At 45.8% G+C, this 17586-nt stretch overlaps 2 protein-coding genes across 2 annotated transcripts; one reads left to right on the top strand and one right to left on the bottom strand.

Moving 5' to 3' along the window:
• Window positions 1-4302: 4302 nt before the first annotated feature.
• PSMD2 (proteasome 26S subunit ubiquitin receptor, non-ATPase 2) lies at window positions 4303-13510 on the top strand. Its single transcript, XM_007083623.3, has 21 exons — window positions 4303-4494; window positions 4954-5010; window positions 5364-5528; window positions 6424-6545; window positions 6709-6933; window positions 7221-7379; window positions 7536-7680; window positions 7866-7926; window positions 8438-8584; window positions 8755-8861; window positions 9056-9183; window positions 9408-9495; window positions 10253-10415; window positions 10535-10636; window positions 11050-11195; window positions 11450-11533; window positions 11763-11931; window positions 12021-12115; window positions 12332-12458; window positions 12898-13016; window positions 13169-13510. Exons 1-21 carry the CDS (start codon window positions 4360-4362, stop codon window positions 13349-13351), a joined length of 2727 nt encoding a protein of 908 aa, XP_007083685.1. The 5' UTR covers window positions 4303-4359; the 3' UTR covers window positions 13352-13510.
• A 544-nt stretch (window positions 13511-14054) lies between these two features.
• On the bottom strand, window positions 14055-14503 carry LOC102953523 (ubiquitin-like protein FUBI). Its single transcript, XM_042998342.1, has one exon. It carries the CDS (start codon window positions 14487-14489, stop codon window positions 14055-14057), a length of 435 nt encoding a protein of 144 aa, XP_042854276.1. The 5' UTR covers window positions 14490-14503.
• Between the last annotated feature and the right edge of the window lie 3083 nt (window positions 14504-17586).

Below are 17586 nucleotides of genomic sequence, written 5' to 3'. Positions count from 1 at the left end.
ATCTCTAAGACCAAGGGAAAACATGGCTGAGCCTCTGAAAGCAGGACTCTGGGAGAGACAGCAAAGTGTACTGGAGAGAAGAGGGCCATCATGCCTGGAGACCTGGTTCTGGTTCCAGCTCTGCCACTTCTTAGCTGTGTGACACTAGGCATGGCTCATGCCTGCTTCAGGGCTCAGTTTCCTTAGCAGTCTGTAAAACAAGTGGGTTGGATGAGATGATCTGTGGGGACCAGTTCAGTATTAGTGTTTTAAGCAGTAAATTCATGGGCTTAGCAAATATTCAGAAATATTAGGAAGTAACATGTGAAGTTTGGGTGTTGCACAGAGAATGAGATCTCTAATGTCAGAGATCATAATGGGTGAGGAGAGAGGGTTGGCAGCTCTTCCCTTTACATCTGATTTCAGAGGCCACTTTAGGATGCTGACTAGTGGGCCACTGTGGCAGTGAAGCTCCATATGTGCAAAAAGGCCAAAGGTCAGCTTTCATTTACTAAGTCCCTATTTTGCTAAGCTGGTTCTAAGTACTTTAAAATCATCTCATTAAATTCCCACAACAACTTATAAGAAGGTTCTGTAATTGTCTCTATTTTACGAGTGGAGAAACTAAGGAAAAAATTAGGTAATTTCCAACGTCGGATAAGACAGATTGCATTAAAGTCAGACTTGGAGCTCAGATGCTCTTAATCACCACCATTTAGTCTTCTAGGTCGTGACTGAGTTTAGACTCATGCGTAAACATCTGTCTTCTGGTCAATGTCACTGCACTTCTGTGTCAGACCATCACCAGCAGGTGCATTTCCATGCCATCCAGCTACCCTGGGCCAGGCATATGAGACAACCAGGCAGCTGCAGGGAACCTAAACACATGTTGAGTTGAAATTAAGCCAGGTAGCACCTGTTTGTTGAACACTCTGCAGGTGCTTGGTTCCAGAGGCAAGGCAGAGTGAACATCAGGTAACAGATGTAATCTTCACCCTTAGTGGCCCTGACAAATTGATGAATATGCATCTGTGATATGCTCTGATGTGTTAAGGCGGAAGGGGAAATAAAGTATACTGCTCCCAGGTGGACACATGAGAACAGTTGTTGGTAAGGTGCTAGGCCATCCCCTACACTGTCCCATTGAGAAGTCTGACTAATTCTCATGCCCGATAAGGCAACATATGCCAAACAATATGATTTCACACTTGGTAGCATTCTGAAAATTTTAGGTTGGAAGAGAGTCCCTGATAAAATAAGCAGTTTCAGTGGGCCTATCATGATTCACAAATGGAGAATCCAAACAGTTTTTTTAAAAAAATTTTAAATGTTTATTCTTAGAGAGAGCGAGAGAGCGAGCAGGGCAGAGAGAGATGGAGACACAGAATCTGAAGCAGGCTCCAGGCTCTGAGCTGTCAGCACAGAGCCCAACATGGGGCTTGAACCCATGAACCGTGAGATCATGATCTGAGCCGAAGTCGGATGCTTAACCGACTGAGTCACCCAGGCGCCCCGCCAAACAGTTTCTTGATGCCCAGCTCTGAGCTCCAAAGAGACTCCTAATGGGCCATTATTTTACATAAAGATGACCTGAAGCTGAATGCAAAATGAATTCATTCATTCAATAAATATTTGTCAAGGCTTACCACAAGCCAGGCATTAGGTTGGTGCTAGGGGCAAAAGATGAATAAGAAGCAGTTCTTGTCTTTTAACAGCTCAGAATCTAGAGAAAGAGAGATATGTATGAAGCATGGTGGGGGGCAAGAAACGAAAAACTTGAAGAATAGAACAGGAAAAGCTTCTTACATAACATTGGGCTGGAGTACAGAGGATGGGAGAATTGCTAGCTGAAAAACAGTGAAGGGCATTCTATACAGAAAGAATAGCCATGTGAAAAGGCCAATCATCTTGAAGGGGCAGGGCACGTTCAGAAATGGTGAAAGGTTTAGGATGATCAGGTGAAAGGCGCATGATGAAAGGTTAGAGTCTGGAGAAGGGAAGTTGTAACAGTGCTTATGAAAAGAGGAGGCTGTAACATCCACTGTCAGTCCTGGGAATTAAAAGTCAGAAGGGCCACAATGCAATCTATTTGAGAAATATCACACAAAGAATGTAGCAACCCAGTGGATACAGTGCAATGCAGTGTCCTGCCAGGAGCGCTTCTGGTGTTATGTAAATCATGCTTTGGGTTGAATGGTTTTCAAAGGAGTGGAACCATACACAAGATGTGTAGCTCTATAGCTCAAGCCATGAGTTTGGGGGTAGTAGCATGGGTGGCTTATGGATGCAGTTTGAAGGAAGGTGGTAGGAAGGGACAGGTGATGGGATCCCCTTAATTAGAGAGCAATGTGGCCACAAGGCTGGGAGTTCGGCCAAATGATAGGAAGGAGTGTTTCTAGGAGGGCAATTTGACGGAAAAGAAGTTTGAGGCAGGACATCAATATTATCACGGGGCCTTGGAAATAATTGGCAGACATTTATATTTGGCTAGAGAGGATTGGGGGCTTGTGTAGTTGGAAGTGGGGAGCAGGGGACAACCATGTTTATTTCAGTCTTGAAGATTTGAGGTAGTTGAAAAATGACAATTGGCTCCTTTCCAGTTGCCAGGCACCCAGCTAGGCACTTTATATACATTGTCTTATTTCATTTTCAACACACAGCTTACAAGGGAGATACTTTATTACCCACATTTCATGGAGACAGAAACCTGTCTGAGAGAGGTTAGAGAGCTTGCCTAAGTATCACAGCTAGTGAAGGGCAGAATGTGGTTTTAAACACCAGGTCTGTTGCTCTCTAAAGCTTATGTTCTCTTACCCCCTTCCCCCTGCCCCCCACAACTTTTTATTTTGAAACATTTCAAAACTATAAAAAAGTTGAAACATAGTACAATAAACATCCATTTACTTTTCATCTGGAGGCACTAGCCATTAATGGCCTGTGCTTTGTGTGTATCACCCCATCTCCTCTAAGGTACTGGTTGGGATATGACTGGTATAAAAGACAAAATCTGAGATCTGATAGAAGGAAGTCATGGAAAAAGGAGAGATTTAGGAGAAATACCTCTACAAATGACTGAAGAAAGCTTGGCAATGTATGGACATCTTGAAGCCACAGATAGACTAAGCAGAACAGCTATGGACTGCCCAACTTCGTTCAGCAGACCAGAGCTAGTCATTGGTGATGGAAATGGAAGGTCATCCCCAGAATCCAACCACTGAGTGAAGAAAGCAATAGGTTTTAAAATAGGCTTCAGATCTTTACATCTATACAAATATTCAGCCAACATTCTTTCAGAGCTAGCCACACTGTGCTAGATGTTTTGTTTTGTTTTTAAACAAACATTTTCTGCATTCTTTAATGCCTCAGAACCCAGAATAAAGACCCCAGGTCAAATGGTAAGTGTTCCCACCAGATGAAGGGGGCTTCCTCTTCTTTCACCTTCTAGATGCATACACGTGGTCCAAGAAGAAGAAGAAACATGGAGGTTTGCTTGAAATAATTACCAGCTTGGAAGACTGAATGATGAAGGTTCAAATCCTGATTCTACTACTTACTATATGATTTCTTCTGTAAAATGGACATAACCTTACCAAATTCAAAAGGCTGTGAAAACATCATGTATCATTCAAAACCACTCCTGACATAAACAGTGACCTTCGCACACCTTCCAAATCGTAACAGAGAGAGGAAGACCAAAAGACTGACTGAAGTTTGCCCAAAGACCTTGTCTTGATCTGGTTTTAGTTCCAGAATTTAGCATTGGAGTATAGGACTATATTAATTGATTTCTACTCGAAATGGCTCCACGGGTGGATTTAAGATTTATCGTATTCTTAAGGTAGTATTAGAGCACTCTCCTTCAACTGGGGGGAGAATGTTATCAGGCTAATATTCCGCCATGGTGTGGGTGTGTGGGGAGGCAGTAGATACAGATTACAGATTTCACACAGTGCGGGATTTGAAGAATCTCGTCCGTCTGTCCCACTACGGAGCCAACTGGGGTGTCACTGTGTGTACTATTCACACCGCTACGAGGAGACCTATGAACGGTTTCTTCGGCTCTCAACTTGTTCAGCTCCTACCACAGCTAGCTGACCCGGATCGAAGACCGCGGTCGCGTGGCGTTCAGGAAACTCCCGGTCCAAGCCAGGCCGCGCTTAAGACGCGCTGGGGGCTGGAAATTGTAGTTTTCGGGAGACTTCCGTGGGCGGGGTCCGAGGGCTGGGACTCCCACGCCGCGGGGGTGAGTGGGTTGTAGCGGCGTTTCCGGTCGCCTGCTGGCTCAGGAGGAGGAGCTCTGTGGGCCACCCGCGCAAGGCCGTATGGGAAACGGGGCGGTGCGAGCGGTGCGCGCGCAGCAGGCCGGTAGTGGCTGTGGAGATGGAGGAGGGTGGCCGGGATAAGGCTCCGCTGCAGCCTCAGCAGCCTCCGGCGACGGCACCGGGCATCGCGGACGAGAAGCCGGGCGGCAAGGAGCGGCGGGATGCTGGCGACAAGGACAAAGAGCAGGAGCTGGTGAGGCGCAGCCCTGGGAGCAGGCGGAGGAGGCCGCGGGGCTGAGTCACGGCGGCTCCGCAGGCCTTGGGCCCGACTCCCAACGGCCCCGCAGCGTCTGGGAGAGGGCGGATGGGGCGACCCTCGGGACTCCTGGCGCTCAGCCTCTCTGCCCCTCATCCTCCATTCCGCGCTGTGTCGCCTTCGCCGACGTCACCAGTACTCACCACCGACTTGTGAGGTGGGCCCGGGGAGGTCATGTCACCCCTATTTTTTAGTACTACATTCACGCAGCCTGGCCCAGAAGCCAGGTTGCCTTCTTTCCTGCCTTCCAGCCAGAGTGCCATTCCTCCTCTCATTTCGTGTCCACCTGGTCCCTCCTAAGGAGGCAGGTTCACTCTCTACCTGCCCCAGGGTGAATGGGAGGAGGATGTGTTTGGGATTCCTTCTCTTGATGAACTTCTTCCCCCAACCCTTCAGTCTGAGGAGGACAAACAACTTCAGGATGAACTGGAGATGCTCGTGGAACGACTGGGGGTGAGTCATGATGTTGACACGAGTGGGTACATATTTGGATCTTTGCTGCATGTTGCTTCATTCCATTTTGGGGCAACAATTTCTATGTGAGGTATAGGGAAAGATGGACTGTTTAGGGTTAGCGTTATGGTGATGTTGTGAGAGAGGAGAATTACAAAGGATATTTGAAAGATTGTGTAGCTTACTACAAACTCTCAACTGGGATCATTTGTTTTTGTACCAGGCAGTGAGCAGGGAGTTGGGGAATCACAGATGAATAAGACAGTCACTTTCCTAGGGGAGTTGGTAAACACCTGTGTTTGACTTGAGAGATGTGGCTTCTTTTTGTCTGAGCCCTAACATCTCCTGAGCAGGAGAAGGACACATCTCTGTACCGACCAGCCCTCGAGGAACTGCGGAGGCAAATCCGATCTTCTACAACTTCCATGACTTCAGTGCCCAAGCCTCTCAAATTTCTGCGTCCACACTATGGCAAACTGAAGGAAATCTATGAGAACATGCCCCCTGGGGAGAATAAGGTAAAACGGTTTCAGAAGCTGGTGGGGGTCTAGCTTAGGAATTCCTTTTCATCTAGACCATGGGGCTCATGGTGAGTCACAGGAAGCCTAAGGGACCTGAGATCTGAGCTAGTTAACACAGTTGATCATGCCAGTATGTTTTTTACTGGGATAAAAGCTGACAGGAGGATTGCCTTCTCAGAATACACTGTTTTCTGTCATTTATGGTGGATCTTGGGATTTCTTTTTCATGATCTGTTTTTTTTCTTTAGAGTACTCTCTGTGCCCACAGTGGGTCTCAAACTCACAACTCTGAGATCAAGAGTCACATGCTCTACTGACTGAGAGGCACCCCTCATGATCTATTTTTAACTTATATTTAACTTTGATCTTTCTGTTTCCTTCATATCCCATGTACATTCACTTGTTTTATTTCTAAAATAAACCCCTCGTTGAGTCACTTCTCTGTCTAAGGGTACAACCCTAATCCAGGAAATCTTCAGTTCTCACCTAGACAACTGCAGCCGTTTAACTGGCTGCCTTCCTTTTGTTCGTGACTTATACAGTTTGTCTTTCGTATAGCAGCCACAATGGTCTTTCTAGATTGTGAAAATCTTTTCTTCTTAAAACCTTTTAATAGTTCATTATTGCAGCTAGAATAAATTTTAGAGCCTCCATCTTTTTCCATTCTCTCCTTGTTATCATTCTTCAGCCATGTTGGTTTAAAAGGGAGATAGCAACACTAACCTTAGGCTTATCTTGAGCCTTAGCTTAGATATAAAGTATGTAAATTTCTAATACAGAGATTGGTGAAGAGTTACAACTTAATTGGAGAGATAGTGACCTTAGCCTTGACTCCATAATGTCCCACTACCCTCACCCTGGACTTGCCTTTAAAGCACTGGTTTCTTTGTAGCGTTTTGCTGCTGACATCATCTCTGTTCTGGCTATGACCATGAGTGGGGAACGTGAGTGTCTCAAGTATCGGCTGGTGGGCTCCCAAGAGGAATTGGCATCATGGGGTCATGAGTATGTGAGGTAAGACCTTTCTTTCTTGAGAATCTGAAAGTGTTTTGAGACACAATTCTGAGTTCTGTCTTGGAGTACCTGTGTATTGCGTTTCCCAAATACTGAATTCCTTGAACCATAGAAATGCTTCCTGTGAAGTTGTGCCCCCTTAATGGTCTGGGCCTATCCATAGGCATCTCGCAGGGGAAGTGGCTAAGGAGTGGCAGGAACTAGATGATGCGGAAAAGACACAACGGGAGCCACTGCTGACCCTGGTGAAGGAGATCGTCCCCTACAACATGGCCCACAACGCGGAGCACGAGGCCTGTGACCTGCTCATGGAAATTGAGCAGGTAGACATGCTGGAGAAGGACATTGATGAGAATGCATATGCCAAGGTCTGCCTCTATCTTACCAGGTAAGTGAACATGGTAGGGATGGGTAGTAGGCCTACCCTCCCCAGTATTTCTCTCTCAGTTGTGATTTCTCTGTTCTCTCAGAGCATCTTTAGCATCGGGCTGCTGTTGATTTGTTGATGTCTGTGAGCTTCTTGAGGACAGAGTCTTATGTCTCTTTAGTAGTCTAGCATGTAGCATAATGCCTGGTATACAGTAGGCATTTAGTATTTATTTTGGATAGTGAATTAAATGGGGTAAATGAATGTTCCTGAACTTCCTGACTCCTTTGTTATTTCTATCTATGTAGCTGTGTGAATTATGTGCCCGAGCCTGAGAATTCTGCACTACTGCGCTGTGCTTTGGGTGTGTTCCGAAAGTTCAGTCGCTTTCCTGAAGCTCTGAGATTGGCATTGATGCTCAATGACATGGAGCTGGTAGAAGATATCTTCACCTCCTGCAAGGATGTGTATGTAGAGAGGAAGTTGGCAAAGGAAGACATGAGCTCATGGATGGGGCATTTGTATGAAGAGCTGGGACTTGTAGTTTCTGGTTAAGGCTGGAGGGGCTTTTCAGTCCCCTTAGTGGACTAGGGCTGAGCTGATATGATGGCTCTCTCCCACAGGGTAGTACAGAAGCAGATGGCATTCATGCTTGGCCGTCATGGGGTGTTTCTGGAGCTTAGTGAAGACGTGGAGGAGTATGAGGACCTGACAGAGATCATGTCCAATGTGCAGCTCAACAGCAACTTCTTGGCATTAGCTCGGGAGGTGAGACCCTTTGCCCTTTTCCATCAAGGCTTTTTTTTGGTTGTGGTTCTACTCGTCATTTCACCTCCCTGGCTATAACTGTAACTAGATTCTCATTGGTTAGAATTGCTATTCAGTGGGAAAGCAGAAGGGGACAGCTGGGGGAGTAGTGGGGGTACAGTTGTGACCCTCTGACTTCTCTTCAGCTGGATATTATGGAGCCCAAGGTGCCTGATGACATCTATAAAACCCATCTAGAGAACAACAGTGAGTAGCCATCTCCATGTGTGTGAGGACTGGAGAATTATTATTATTTTTAAATGCTTCTTTCTTTTTTCTTTTCTTTTCTTTTTTTTTTTCTTTCTTACAGAAAGAGCAAGCAAGGGAGGGGCAGAGAGAGAGGGAGACAGAATCCCAAGCAGGCTCCATGCTATCAGCACAGAGCCTGATGTGGGGCTCAAACTCATGAACTGTGAAATCATGACTTGAGCCAAAACCAAGAGTCAGATGCTTAACTGGTTAGCTGAGTCACCCAGGCACCCCAGGACTGGAGGATTCTTAATTATGAACCTTGTATTTGGAGTGGTGGCTTGGTCCAGTGTATTTATCCCTTAGAGCTAAGAGTTCCTACATAACCTTTTCTCCAGGTCACTGTTGGGGGCATAGACAGAGGATTCTAAGGGGCCAGTTCAGAGCCAGAGACCAGCCACCATGCTGTGTTCCTTTATTGTGCTACTCTAAACCTTTCTGCCTTTCCTTTCATTTCCCTCCTGTGCAGGATTTGGGGGCAGTGGCTCTCAAGTGGACTCTGCCCGCATGAACCTGGCCTCTTCTTTTGTGAATGGCTTTGTGAATGCAGCCTTTGGTCAGGACAAGCTGCTGACTGATGATGGCAACAAATGGCTTTACAAGAACAAAGACCATGGTATAACTTTATGCCTACTTTATCTTTGTTTTGCTTTGGTCGCCTCTTTTGTCCTTCTAGTTTCATGTGTTAATGTGATGGGTCCCCAGCGCAGTTTTTTAGAGAGCTCTTTGTAACAATTTTCTTAGGGTAGGATCATTTTGAGATTGATAGATTTTTCCTTGGTGTAGGAATGTTGAGTGCAGCTGCGTCCCTTGGCATGATTCTGCTGTGGGATGTGGATGGTGGCCTCACGCAGATTGACAAGTACTTGTACTCCTCTGAGGACTACATCAAGGTTGGTCTGGGCATAGCCTGATAATGGGGACATTCTCCTACCATGTTCTAGGGCCTCAAGGCCTCCCTTTCACTGGTAAGATCTCTCTGTTTTCAACTCCAGTTAAGGTGGAAGCTACAATGAAGTCCATGTTGTATGCTTTGTGGTGAGGAAGGTACAGTAGCCTGAGTGAAGAATCTATTTGCATTTTGCAGTCAGGAGCCCTTCTGGCCTGTGGCATTGTGAACTCTGGAGTCCGGAATGAATGTGACCCCGCACTAGCACTGCTCTCAGACTATGTTCTCCACAACAGCAACACTATGAGACTTGGTTCCATTTTTGGGTAAGGCTTCTTGCTTCTTCTGGTAGTACTTAGCCTGTAAGCTTTGTGAAGACAGGAACTGGGTCCTTTTCATCTTTGTTTTGCCAAGACTACCACCATATCTGTTGAGTATTTGGCTCTTGGTGACTGTTGAAATGATGAATAAATGACCAGTCCTCTTTTTGTTCCTTCTTTGTCCTATCCTTGGTTGTGTGTCGGGGACTGCCTTTCCCTTGCTTTTGCAGGCTAGGCTTGGCTTACGCTGGCTCCAATCGTGAAGATGTGCTAACACTGCTGCTCCCTGTGATGGGAGATTCCAAGTCTAGTATGGAGGTGAGGAGAGGCTGTTGGACTTTTAGGGGAGGTAGGGAAGGTGCTCTGTGTCCTACCACTCTGTGATAAGTAATGAAAACTGTGTGTGTGTGTGTGTGTGTGAGTGTGCACGCACACACGTGTTTATGGGGGTGATATGTGTCACTTCAATGAAATCTCTTGGAACTGGTGGTTCTACCCAGGTGGTGTTGAGGTTAAAGAGGTAACATTTTGGTATTGAGTTCCAGCCCTTGAGGTCCGTGAGGAAGTACTCGGCTAGAGTGGGGAGTAGCTTAATCCAGCTTGGGGTGGCTGATTCTCATTCGTTGTTTTAGTCATTGGCCAACCTTAAGTTTTCTTAGTTGTGGAGAGTCATATTAGTAATAGATAAATTTAATATGGTGGCTAAAAGCATAGCTTTAGTCAGAAAGACCTCAGTTCAAATCTTGCCGCCTCTGCTTACAAGCAGTGTGATCTTGGACATGTTACCGAATCTCTTTAGGTTACATTTTCTTCATCAATGAAAGAATAACAGTAGTAGGACTTGTTTCATGGGGTTATGAGAATTAAATGTTAATAGCGTACAGAGCAGTTGACATGGCTGATAAATCATAAACATTCAGTGAATGGTTGCTCTTGTTATTTTGACATGCCATCAGAAAGGGATCACTACCTAGTGTGGTTACAGTGGCCTGAAGGAATTGGCTATCTTGAATCGAGGTAGGTATACAGCTACTTTAATAACTTGTGTATATAATACTGATTCTCCTATTTCTAGGTGGCAGGTGTGACAGCTCTAGCCTGTGGAATGATAGCAGTGGGATCCTGCAATGGAGATGTTACTTCCACTATCCTTCAGACCATCATGGAGAAATCAGAGACTGAGCTCAAGGACACCTATGCCCGTTGGCTTCCTCTTGGACTGGGCCTCAACCACTTGGGTGAGGGGATATCTCTCTGGGCAAAGGCTGACAGTAACTGGATACAGCAGAGGTCTTATGTGTTAAGCTGTGCTGGATGGAAGGAAGTGTCCTCTTGACTCCTTGAATTTGTCCTGTAGGGAAGGGTGAGGCCATCGAGGCAATCCTGGCCGCGCTGGAGGTTGTGTCAGAGCCATTCCGCAGTTTTGCCAACACATTAGTGGATGTGTGTGCCTATGCAGGTCTGTGTCTTTGTGCCTCTCCAGTGACTCCTTACTTCTCTCTTGGACCTTTTTTCAGACTTTTTTTCCTTTCTCAGTAGTCCTTTATTTATTTATTTGTTTGTTTTTAAGTTTATTTATCCTGAGAGAGAGGGAATATGCGCATGTGCATAGGGGAGCAGCAGAGAGAGAGGGAGAGGGAGAATTCCAGGCAAGCTCCATGCTGTTAGCACTGATCCCCATGTAGCGCTCAGTCACAACTGTAAGATCACGACATGAGCCCAAATCAAGAGTCAGACGCTTAACTGACTGAGCCACCCAGGCGCCCTCTTTCTCTGGTTTGCTTTTGGATTCTTAACTTCTATTACTGGAATAAACTTTTCTTTGGTGCCTTCTCCTTTCTACTCTTTCTCACCCTTACCACCATGCTGCAGGCTCTGGGAATGTACTGAAGGTGCAGCAGCTGCTCCACATTTGTAGTGAACACTTTGACTCCAAGGAAAAAGAGGAAGACAAGGACAAGAAGGAAAAGAAGGACAAGGACAAGAAGGAAGCCCCTGCCGACATGGGAGCACATCAGGTTCTGTGCGCAACCGGGCGCTCTCTGAGTCAGGCTCTGAGAAAAGATACCTGTGCAGAGGAGCTGGGTTTGGGTTTGTTCTACAGACCCTGTGGGTGGTGCTGTGTATTGAGACAGGCATTAAGCAGGGTTCTATACATAAGGGTCAGGGTGTGCCCCCACAGGACAGTTTTTTTTTCTTACATGGGACTTGAGTCAAGGGTGAGCTTTTTGTTCCCTGAGCTTACTGGATTCTGGTGCCTCTTCAATTGCAGGGAGTGGCTGTGCTGGGGATTGCTCTTATTGCTATGGGGGAGGAGATTGGAGCAGAGATGGCATTACGAACCTTCGGCCACCTGGTAAGTATCACATGGAGGAGATTGGAATATCTACTGGTTTTGGTGCTTGGAGTTCCCCAGAGGAGACTTTCCTGATGGGTTTTCTCCTTTCTCCTGGTTGAGAAATAGTCTTTTTGCTATGCCCTTTCTGTAATATTTGATAAAGGCCTCTATTACCTATCAAGTCTCTTCCTGTAACTGAGTTTGTACTGCTTTCTGTGATGCTCTTGTTACTCTCTTTTATCACCAGCTGAGATATGGGGAGCCAACACTCCGACGGGCTGTGCCTTTAGCACTGGCTCTAATCTCTGTTTCAAATCCACGACTCAACATCCTGGATACCCTAAGCAAATTCTCCCATGATGCTGACCCAGAAGTTTCCTACAACTCCATTTTTGCCATGGGCATGGTGGGCAGTGGTGAGTATCAGAAAAAGGTCAGAAAAAGAAGTAGCTTGAGGGAATGTTTGAGGCCCATTTTTCAACTCTGTAATGGTTAACGTTTCCAGGTACCAATAATGCCCGTCTGGCTGCAATGCTGCGCCAGTTAGCCCAGTATCATGCCAAGGACCCCAACAACCTCTTTATGGTGCGCTTGGCACAGGTAAGGAATAGAACTGTTTTCCTTAAAGTGTGCCAAGGGAGGTATCCGTGGTGATGGAAGGGGGACATGTAGTGAATGACATCAGGGGACTTTGAGTTCAGCCAGGAGGGAGTATATGAATGAGTTGGGGTCTTTCTATATGGCCAGGTTAGGTGATGTCTCCTCGGATGTGATCTTCACTTCTCTCTCTGTTGTTGTTGTTTTTTTTTCCCCCAGGGCCTGACACATTTAGGGAAGGGCACACTCACCCTCTGTCCCTACCACAGTGACCGGCAGCTTATGAGTCAAGTGGCAGTGGCGGGGCTGCTTACTGTGCTTGTCTCTTTCCTGGATGTCCGTAACAGTGAGTTCCTGTCAAGAGTCTCATACAGTGGCACATGACCCTGTCTCCACCCTTACCAGAGCCACCTTATAATTTAGGAGCAAGACTCCAAATTAGCTCTGTACCATTCTGGGTCCCAATGTTCTTTGGGCCTGTGATGGGCCTTATGGAGCTCATCTCCCACAGCTTTGATCTGGCTCAAAGAGATTGTTTTCGAGGATGAAGAGCTGATCCCAGTTTCTGCTCCAAAGTGACTGGGGGAAATTGATGATCAAGTCTGAAGGCTGTGGTAGAGTAAGGTGGGGGCATCTCTGGTTTGTAGTAGGGGTATATGAGGGGAGGAGTGTTGGTTCAGCTGAACGACTGAGGGATTAGAGAGTCAGGGCTGGAGTGGAGTCCCAGGGTTCAGGCCAGGCCTGCCTTGATGCCTCTAACTGTTTGTCCCGTGTTCTTCCCTCAGTCATCCTAGGCAAATCACATTATGTATTGTATGGGCTGGTGGCTGCCATGCAGCCCCGAATGCTGGTTACATTCGATGAGGAGCTGCGGCCACTGCCGGTGTCTGTCCGTGTGGGCCAGGTGAGGGGTTGAACAGACGGGAGGGGTCTAGAACTTGGGGAACGCACACGTACCTGTTTCTCTGAAACTGGTATGGGCACTGGGTTGTTACTGCACTCCCATCTGCACACCCCCATCTGCTACACCCCCATTTCAATTTTCTCACCCTACAGGCAGTGGATGTGGTGGGCCAGGCTGGCAAGCCTAAGACTATCACAGGGTTCCAGACACACACAACCCCAGTATTGTTGGCCCACGGGGAGCGGGCAGAATTGGCCACTGAGGAATTTCTTCCTGTCACCCCCATTCTGGAAGGTTTTGTTATCCTTCGGAAGAACCCCAACTATGACCTCTAAGTAGCTACCAGGGACTCTGAGCTGCTACTGATAGGCCAGCGGGCCATGCTTCCTGTTGTCAGGCGTGTGCACTGCTCTAGACCTTTGGGGGAATTGGTACCTCCTGTTATTTTGTTACTGAGTGAGATAACTTTGTTGAATAAAGACCTTTATCCCTGAGGTCCCTCTATGTCTGTTTTCTGGGGTGTTGTGGCCAGAGGCCAGACTGGGGTGGGGAGTGGATGTGAAAAGGCATTGTTTATGGCAACTCTGAGCCGAGGCTAGCAGGGAAGCTGCCCTGAATGGAACAAATTAAACTCCATGCCTTTTTCCCACTCTTTCTTAATCATCCTAAATAGTGATTCATCTTTAGGGGCATGGACCCCTAAGAAGCTGATAAGTGCAATGGATTGTCCTTCTAGGAAGATTTTAATACCAAAATTTAATACATTTAATACATTTTAATACTGTTACAAATAATATTTTGATACAAACTGTTACAAATAACTTTCTGAGGGGCTGTGTATCCCATCCCCACCCCCACTCCCACCCTACCAATGCACATCCACCTCAAGCCCATCATTCACTGACTTTGGGTGAAGAATCCCTGTTCTAAGAAGCAGCAGAGTCGGCCTTACTTTCTAACTTCTCTGCTGCTAAATGAAAGGGATGTGTATATATATGTATGTATATGTATATACACATTTTTTCTTTTTTGACTGGACTATGTGGCTTTATTGGGGAAAGCCAGGATTACAATGGATTTAAGAGTTGGCATTGGGCCCTTCTTGCCAAAGGGGGGCACAACATTGACTAAGCTCTGGTTGTACTGCATCCACTGCTTGGCTCGGCTTGTCTTCTTTTTCTCCTGTTTGACCACTTTGGAAGTCTGCTCTCTTACTTTCCCAACATGGGCCAGGAAACCATGGACTTTACCTCCAAGCATGTGGCCAGCTACTTCCAGGGTGGTCAGAGCCTTCAGTCCACACTGATCTAGGGTAGCCTCATCCTCTAGGGGCATGCCTGCCAGAAGTACGACTTGATCTTCTGAAGTGATGCCCTCCAGAGAGGCTACATGAGCCTTGATCTGAGCAACCGTCTGTCTCCTGTCTGGTGACCTTGAGGTGTAGAGCTCCCAGGCACAGACAAAGAGCTGCATGTCTGTGACTGAACAGCCAGGGACATTTTTATCTCCTGTGATCCTCTGTGCCTCTTGGAAGGCTTCTATTGGAGAGGTTTAGTCATGTTCACATCTACTGGGCTATCTTTGCAGAAACTGGATGTAAGAAAGCTTGACCCTGACTTTCCCCTTAGTGTAGCAATGGGATAAAGGAGTGGCCTCCTTCCTGGGATGTAATCACTTTTGATCTTTGTGGGGTTCGTATGAATATAGCTATGCTGCCAATTGGGGCTCGGACCCCTGTGGATGCAGTGCAGAAGAACATATGGCCCTGCCAGATAATCATAGCTAGCTAACCAACACTTTCTGTAGGTTTAGTTTACAAGCAGTGCCTGGCACTTAATAGGTCTATAAATGTTGAAAGAATAATTGTTCTATATACCTCAGATACCTCACAACAGCTCTAAGGGGTAGGCATTATCTCCGTGTTTTGGTGAGGGATATAAAGTTTGGAAAGAGATTCACCCAATTTATCCAAGATCACATAGTAAGTGGTGGAGCCAGGATGGGAATCTAAATTTGTTTGACTCCAAATCTGTCTCTGTAGCCTTGGAAACTTGTGGACACTATCGTAGTCCAAGGTTTTGAGTAGCTGGAGAGTAGCAACTTTGGATTAGTGTCTCTATTATCTTCTTTCTGTTCTTATTTGGCAGCCTGTATAAAACCTGTATTAAAAGTTAAAGTACTGGACCTGGGAGTCAGTAGACCTACCTGTCATACTCCTTTAATGGAATTTTCTGTAGTACTGGGCAAATCAGCATGTCTGATGAGCCTCTGTTATCTGTAAAATGGGAATATGGTAATTGCTTTCTCTGATATGCAATGGTGGTGATATAAAGATAAATTAGAAAGTGATTTTTAGGGGTGCCTGGCTGGCTCAGTGGAGCATGCAACTCTTTACCTCAGGGTTGTGAGTCTGAACCCCATGTTGGGTGTGGAGTCTACTTAAAAAATGATTTGTAAACTGCAAAACACTCTAAATAAAAGGATAATTCTTTGGCAAATCAGTGATTGTGCTTTAGGGTAGAATTTTCATAATGACTCTTAACCTTTCGCTTTCAGTCATTCATTCAGCAACAAATATCAATGGAGCATTTTATTCTGCATTGGACATTATTTTAGTTTGTGGGGATACAAACATGAGGGAAAAAAGCCAAACCCTATCCTCAAAAAGCTTATTTAATGGAAGAGAAAACAAAGGTGATATATTGTTACCAATACCATACTGGAGTGTGAAGAAGCTACCCTGGGATCGTTAATATGGAGCCTTAATGCCTAGATAAGTCAGGGGAGAATTTTGCAGTAAATGGGACCTAGAGGAAGAGGAGTTTGTCCAGAAAAAAAGAAGGTAGAATATAACTAAGGGAGTAGGGAAAGGAGGAAGGCGGAAAAGCTATTTATTTTCAGAAACCATGGATAGTTTGCTTTGGTTAAGTGTACAGGGCCAGGAAAAGTGTGGTAGGAGATACAGTAAAGAGACCCAAGCTCAGATCGGGTTTGGAAGAGCTTTGTTGTGTTAAGAAGTTGACAGTATCTCTCAATAGAGACCACTGAAAGAGAGCAGGGAAGTGACATCATCAGTTATCTGGGTGAGAAAGCTCACCATGAAGGCTGGGAGACCAGGCAAAGGAAATAAATGCCTGAACTAGGGCATTAGAAATGGGGAAGGGCAGGAGAAAGATTTTTTTAAAGATAGTCAATAGGACTTGAATTTGATCCAAATACCAAGAGGACCTGGTGTCTGATTACAGGTAGTATGTGGATGGGAAGCAATGGAGTATTAATCCCAGATTTTCAGCTTGGGTGCTATTCATGGGTAAAGAACACAGGGGCACTTGGGTGGCTCAGTCAGTTAAGCTTCTAACTTCAGCTCAGGTCATGATCTCATGGTTTGTGAGTTTGAGCCCTGCATCGGGCTCTCTGCTGTCATCACAGAGCCTGCTTTGGATCCTCTGTCCCCCCCACCCCCCCATGCTCTTTGTCTCTTTCTCTCAAAAATAAAGTTGGGACGCCTGGGTGTCTTGGTTAAGCATCCGACTTTGGCTCAGATCATGATCTCGCCGTTCGTGGGTTTGAGCCCTGTGTCAGGCTTTGTGCTGATAGCTCAGAGCCTGGAGCCTGCTTCAGATTCTGTGTCTCCCTCTCTCTCTGCCCCTCCCCCGCTTTCACTCTCTCTTTCTCTCAAAAATAAACATTAAAAAAAATTAAAAACAGTAAACTTAAAAAAAAATCTTAACAAAAACACACAGGCACCAACATGTATGGGGTTGAGGTGGAGGACTCTGTTGCATAAGGAGAGATGATAAGTTCCTATCTGGGCATACACAATTTGAGATACCTGTGGGATGATTAGGTGGAGATGTCTTTTATTCTAACTGGAGTTCGAGAGAGAGGTTTCTGAGTTAGAAACAGATTGGCATGTAGGTAGTAATTGAATTTTATTTATTAGTTGGCTTAGGGAGGAAGAGAAATGAGAAGAGTAGAGGAAGGGGTCATACATGATCGAGTCAGAGAACACTAGATCTATATATTCACTCTCACTATAGTTCCTCTGCCATGTGTCTGTCTACTTTGCTGCTTTGGAGCTTCAGTTCCTCATATACAATGGGAAGAATAATACAATCTGTTTTATAGGAAATTGTGAAGATTGAGATCAGATAGGCCATATATATTGAACCACCACTCTATCCTTGGTACAGAGAAAATGTTTTCTTACCTTCTGAGATTACATGTGTACACATACACACACCTACACCCACAGATCACACATGGGTGAGTGAGAGCAAGTGTGTCTTTGCTAGGTACATAGGCACTGAAGCCCTTTCACATGAATTAACTCCTTTAATCTTCACAATCCAATAGAGTGAGTGGATGTTGTCATTGGTAAAGAAAGCAGCGTGGTTAAAAGCTTAGATTTGAGCCAGACTGCCTGGTTTCAAATCTTCCCATTTTTATAACAGTTATTAAGTAGGTGGGTAGTAGGTACATGGCCAGGAAGCAGCAGAGTTTGGATTAAAACCCAGGCCATCTGAGTACGTGTATTTGGCTCTAGGACGGTTCCTCCTGGTGCCAAGTC

Source organism: Panthera tigris, chromosome C2, assembly GCF_018350195.1.
Source record: "Panthera tigris isolate Pti1 chromosome C2, P.tigris_Pti1_mat1.1, whole genome shotgun sequence".
In the NCBI taxonomy this organism is placed as follows: Eukaryota; Metazoa; Chordata; class Mammalia; order Carnivora; family Felidae; genus Panthera; species Panthera tigris.
Note: the sequence above shows the minus strand (reverse complement) of the source record. Positions and strands in the feature narration are given on the sequence as shown.

Coding starts and splice junctions, on each gene's coding strand:
- PSMD2 (XM_007083623.3), top strand. CDS start 4,360: ATGGAGGAGGGTGGCCGGGATAAGGCTCCGCTGCAGCCTCAGCAGCCT. Junction 9,496..10,252: donor ATTCCAAGTCTAGTATGGAG/GTGAGGAGAGGC, acceptor TCCTATTTCTAG/GTGGCAGGTGTGACAGCTCT. Junction 12,116..12,331: donor TTATGGTGCGCTTGGCACAG/GTAAGGAATAGA, acceptor TTTTTCCCCCAG/GGCCTGACACATTTAGGGAA.
- LOC102953523 (XM_042998342.1), bottom strand. CDS start 14,489: ATGCAGCTCTTTGTCTGTGCCTGGGAGCTCTACACCTCAAGGTCACCA.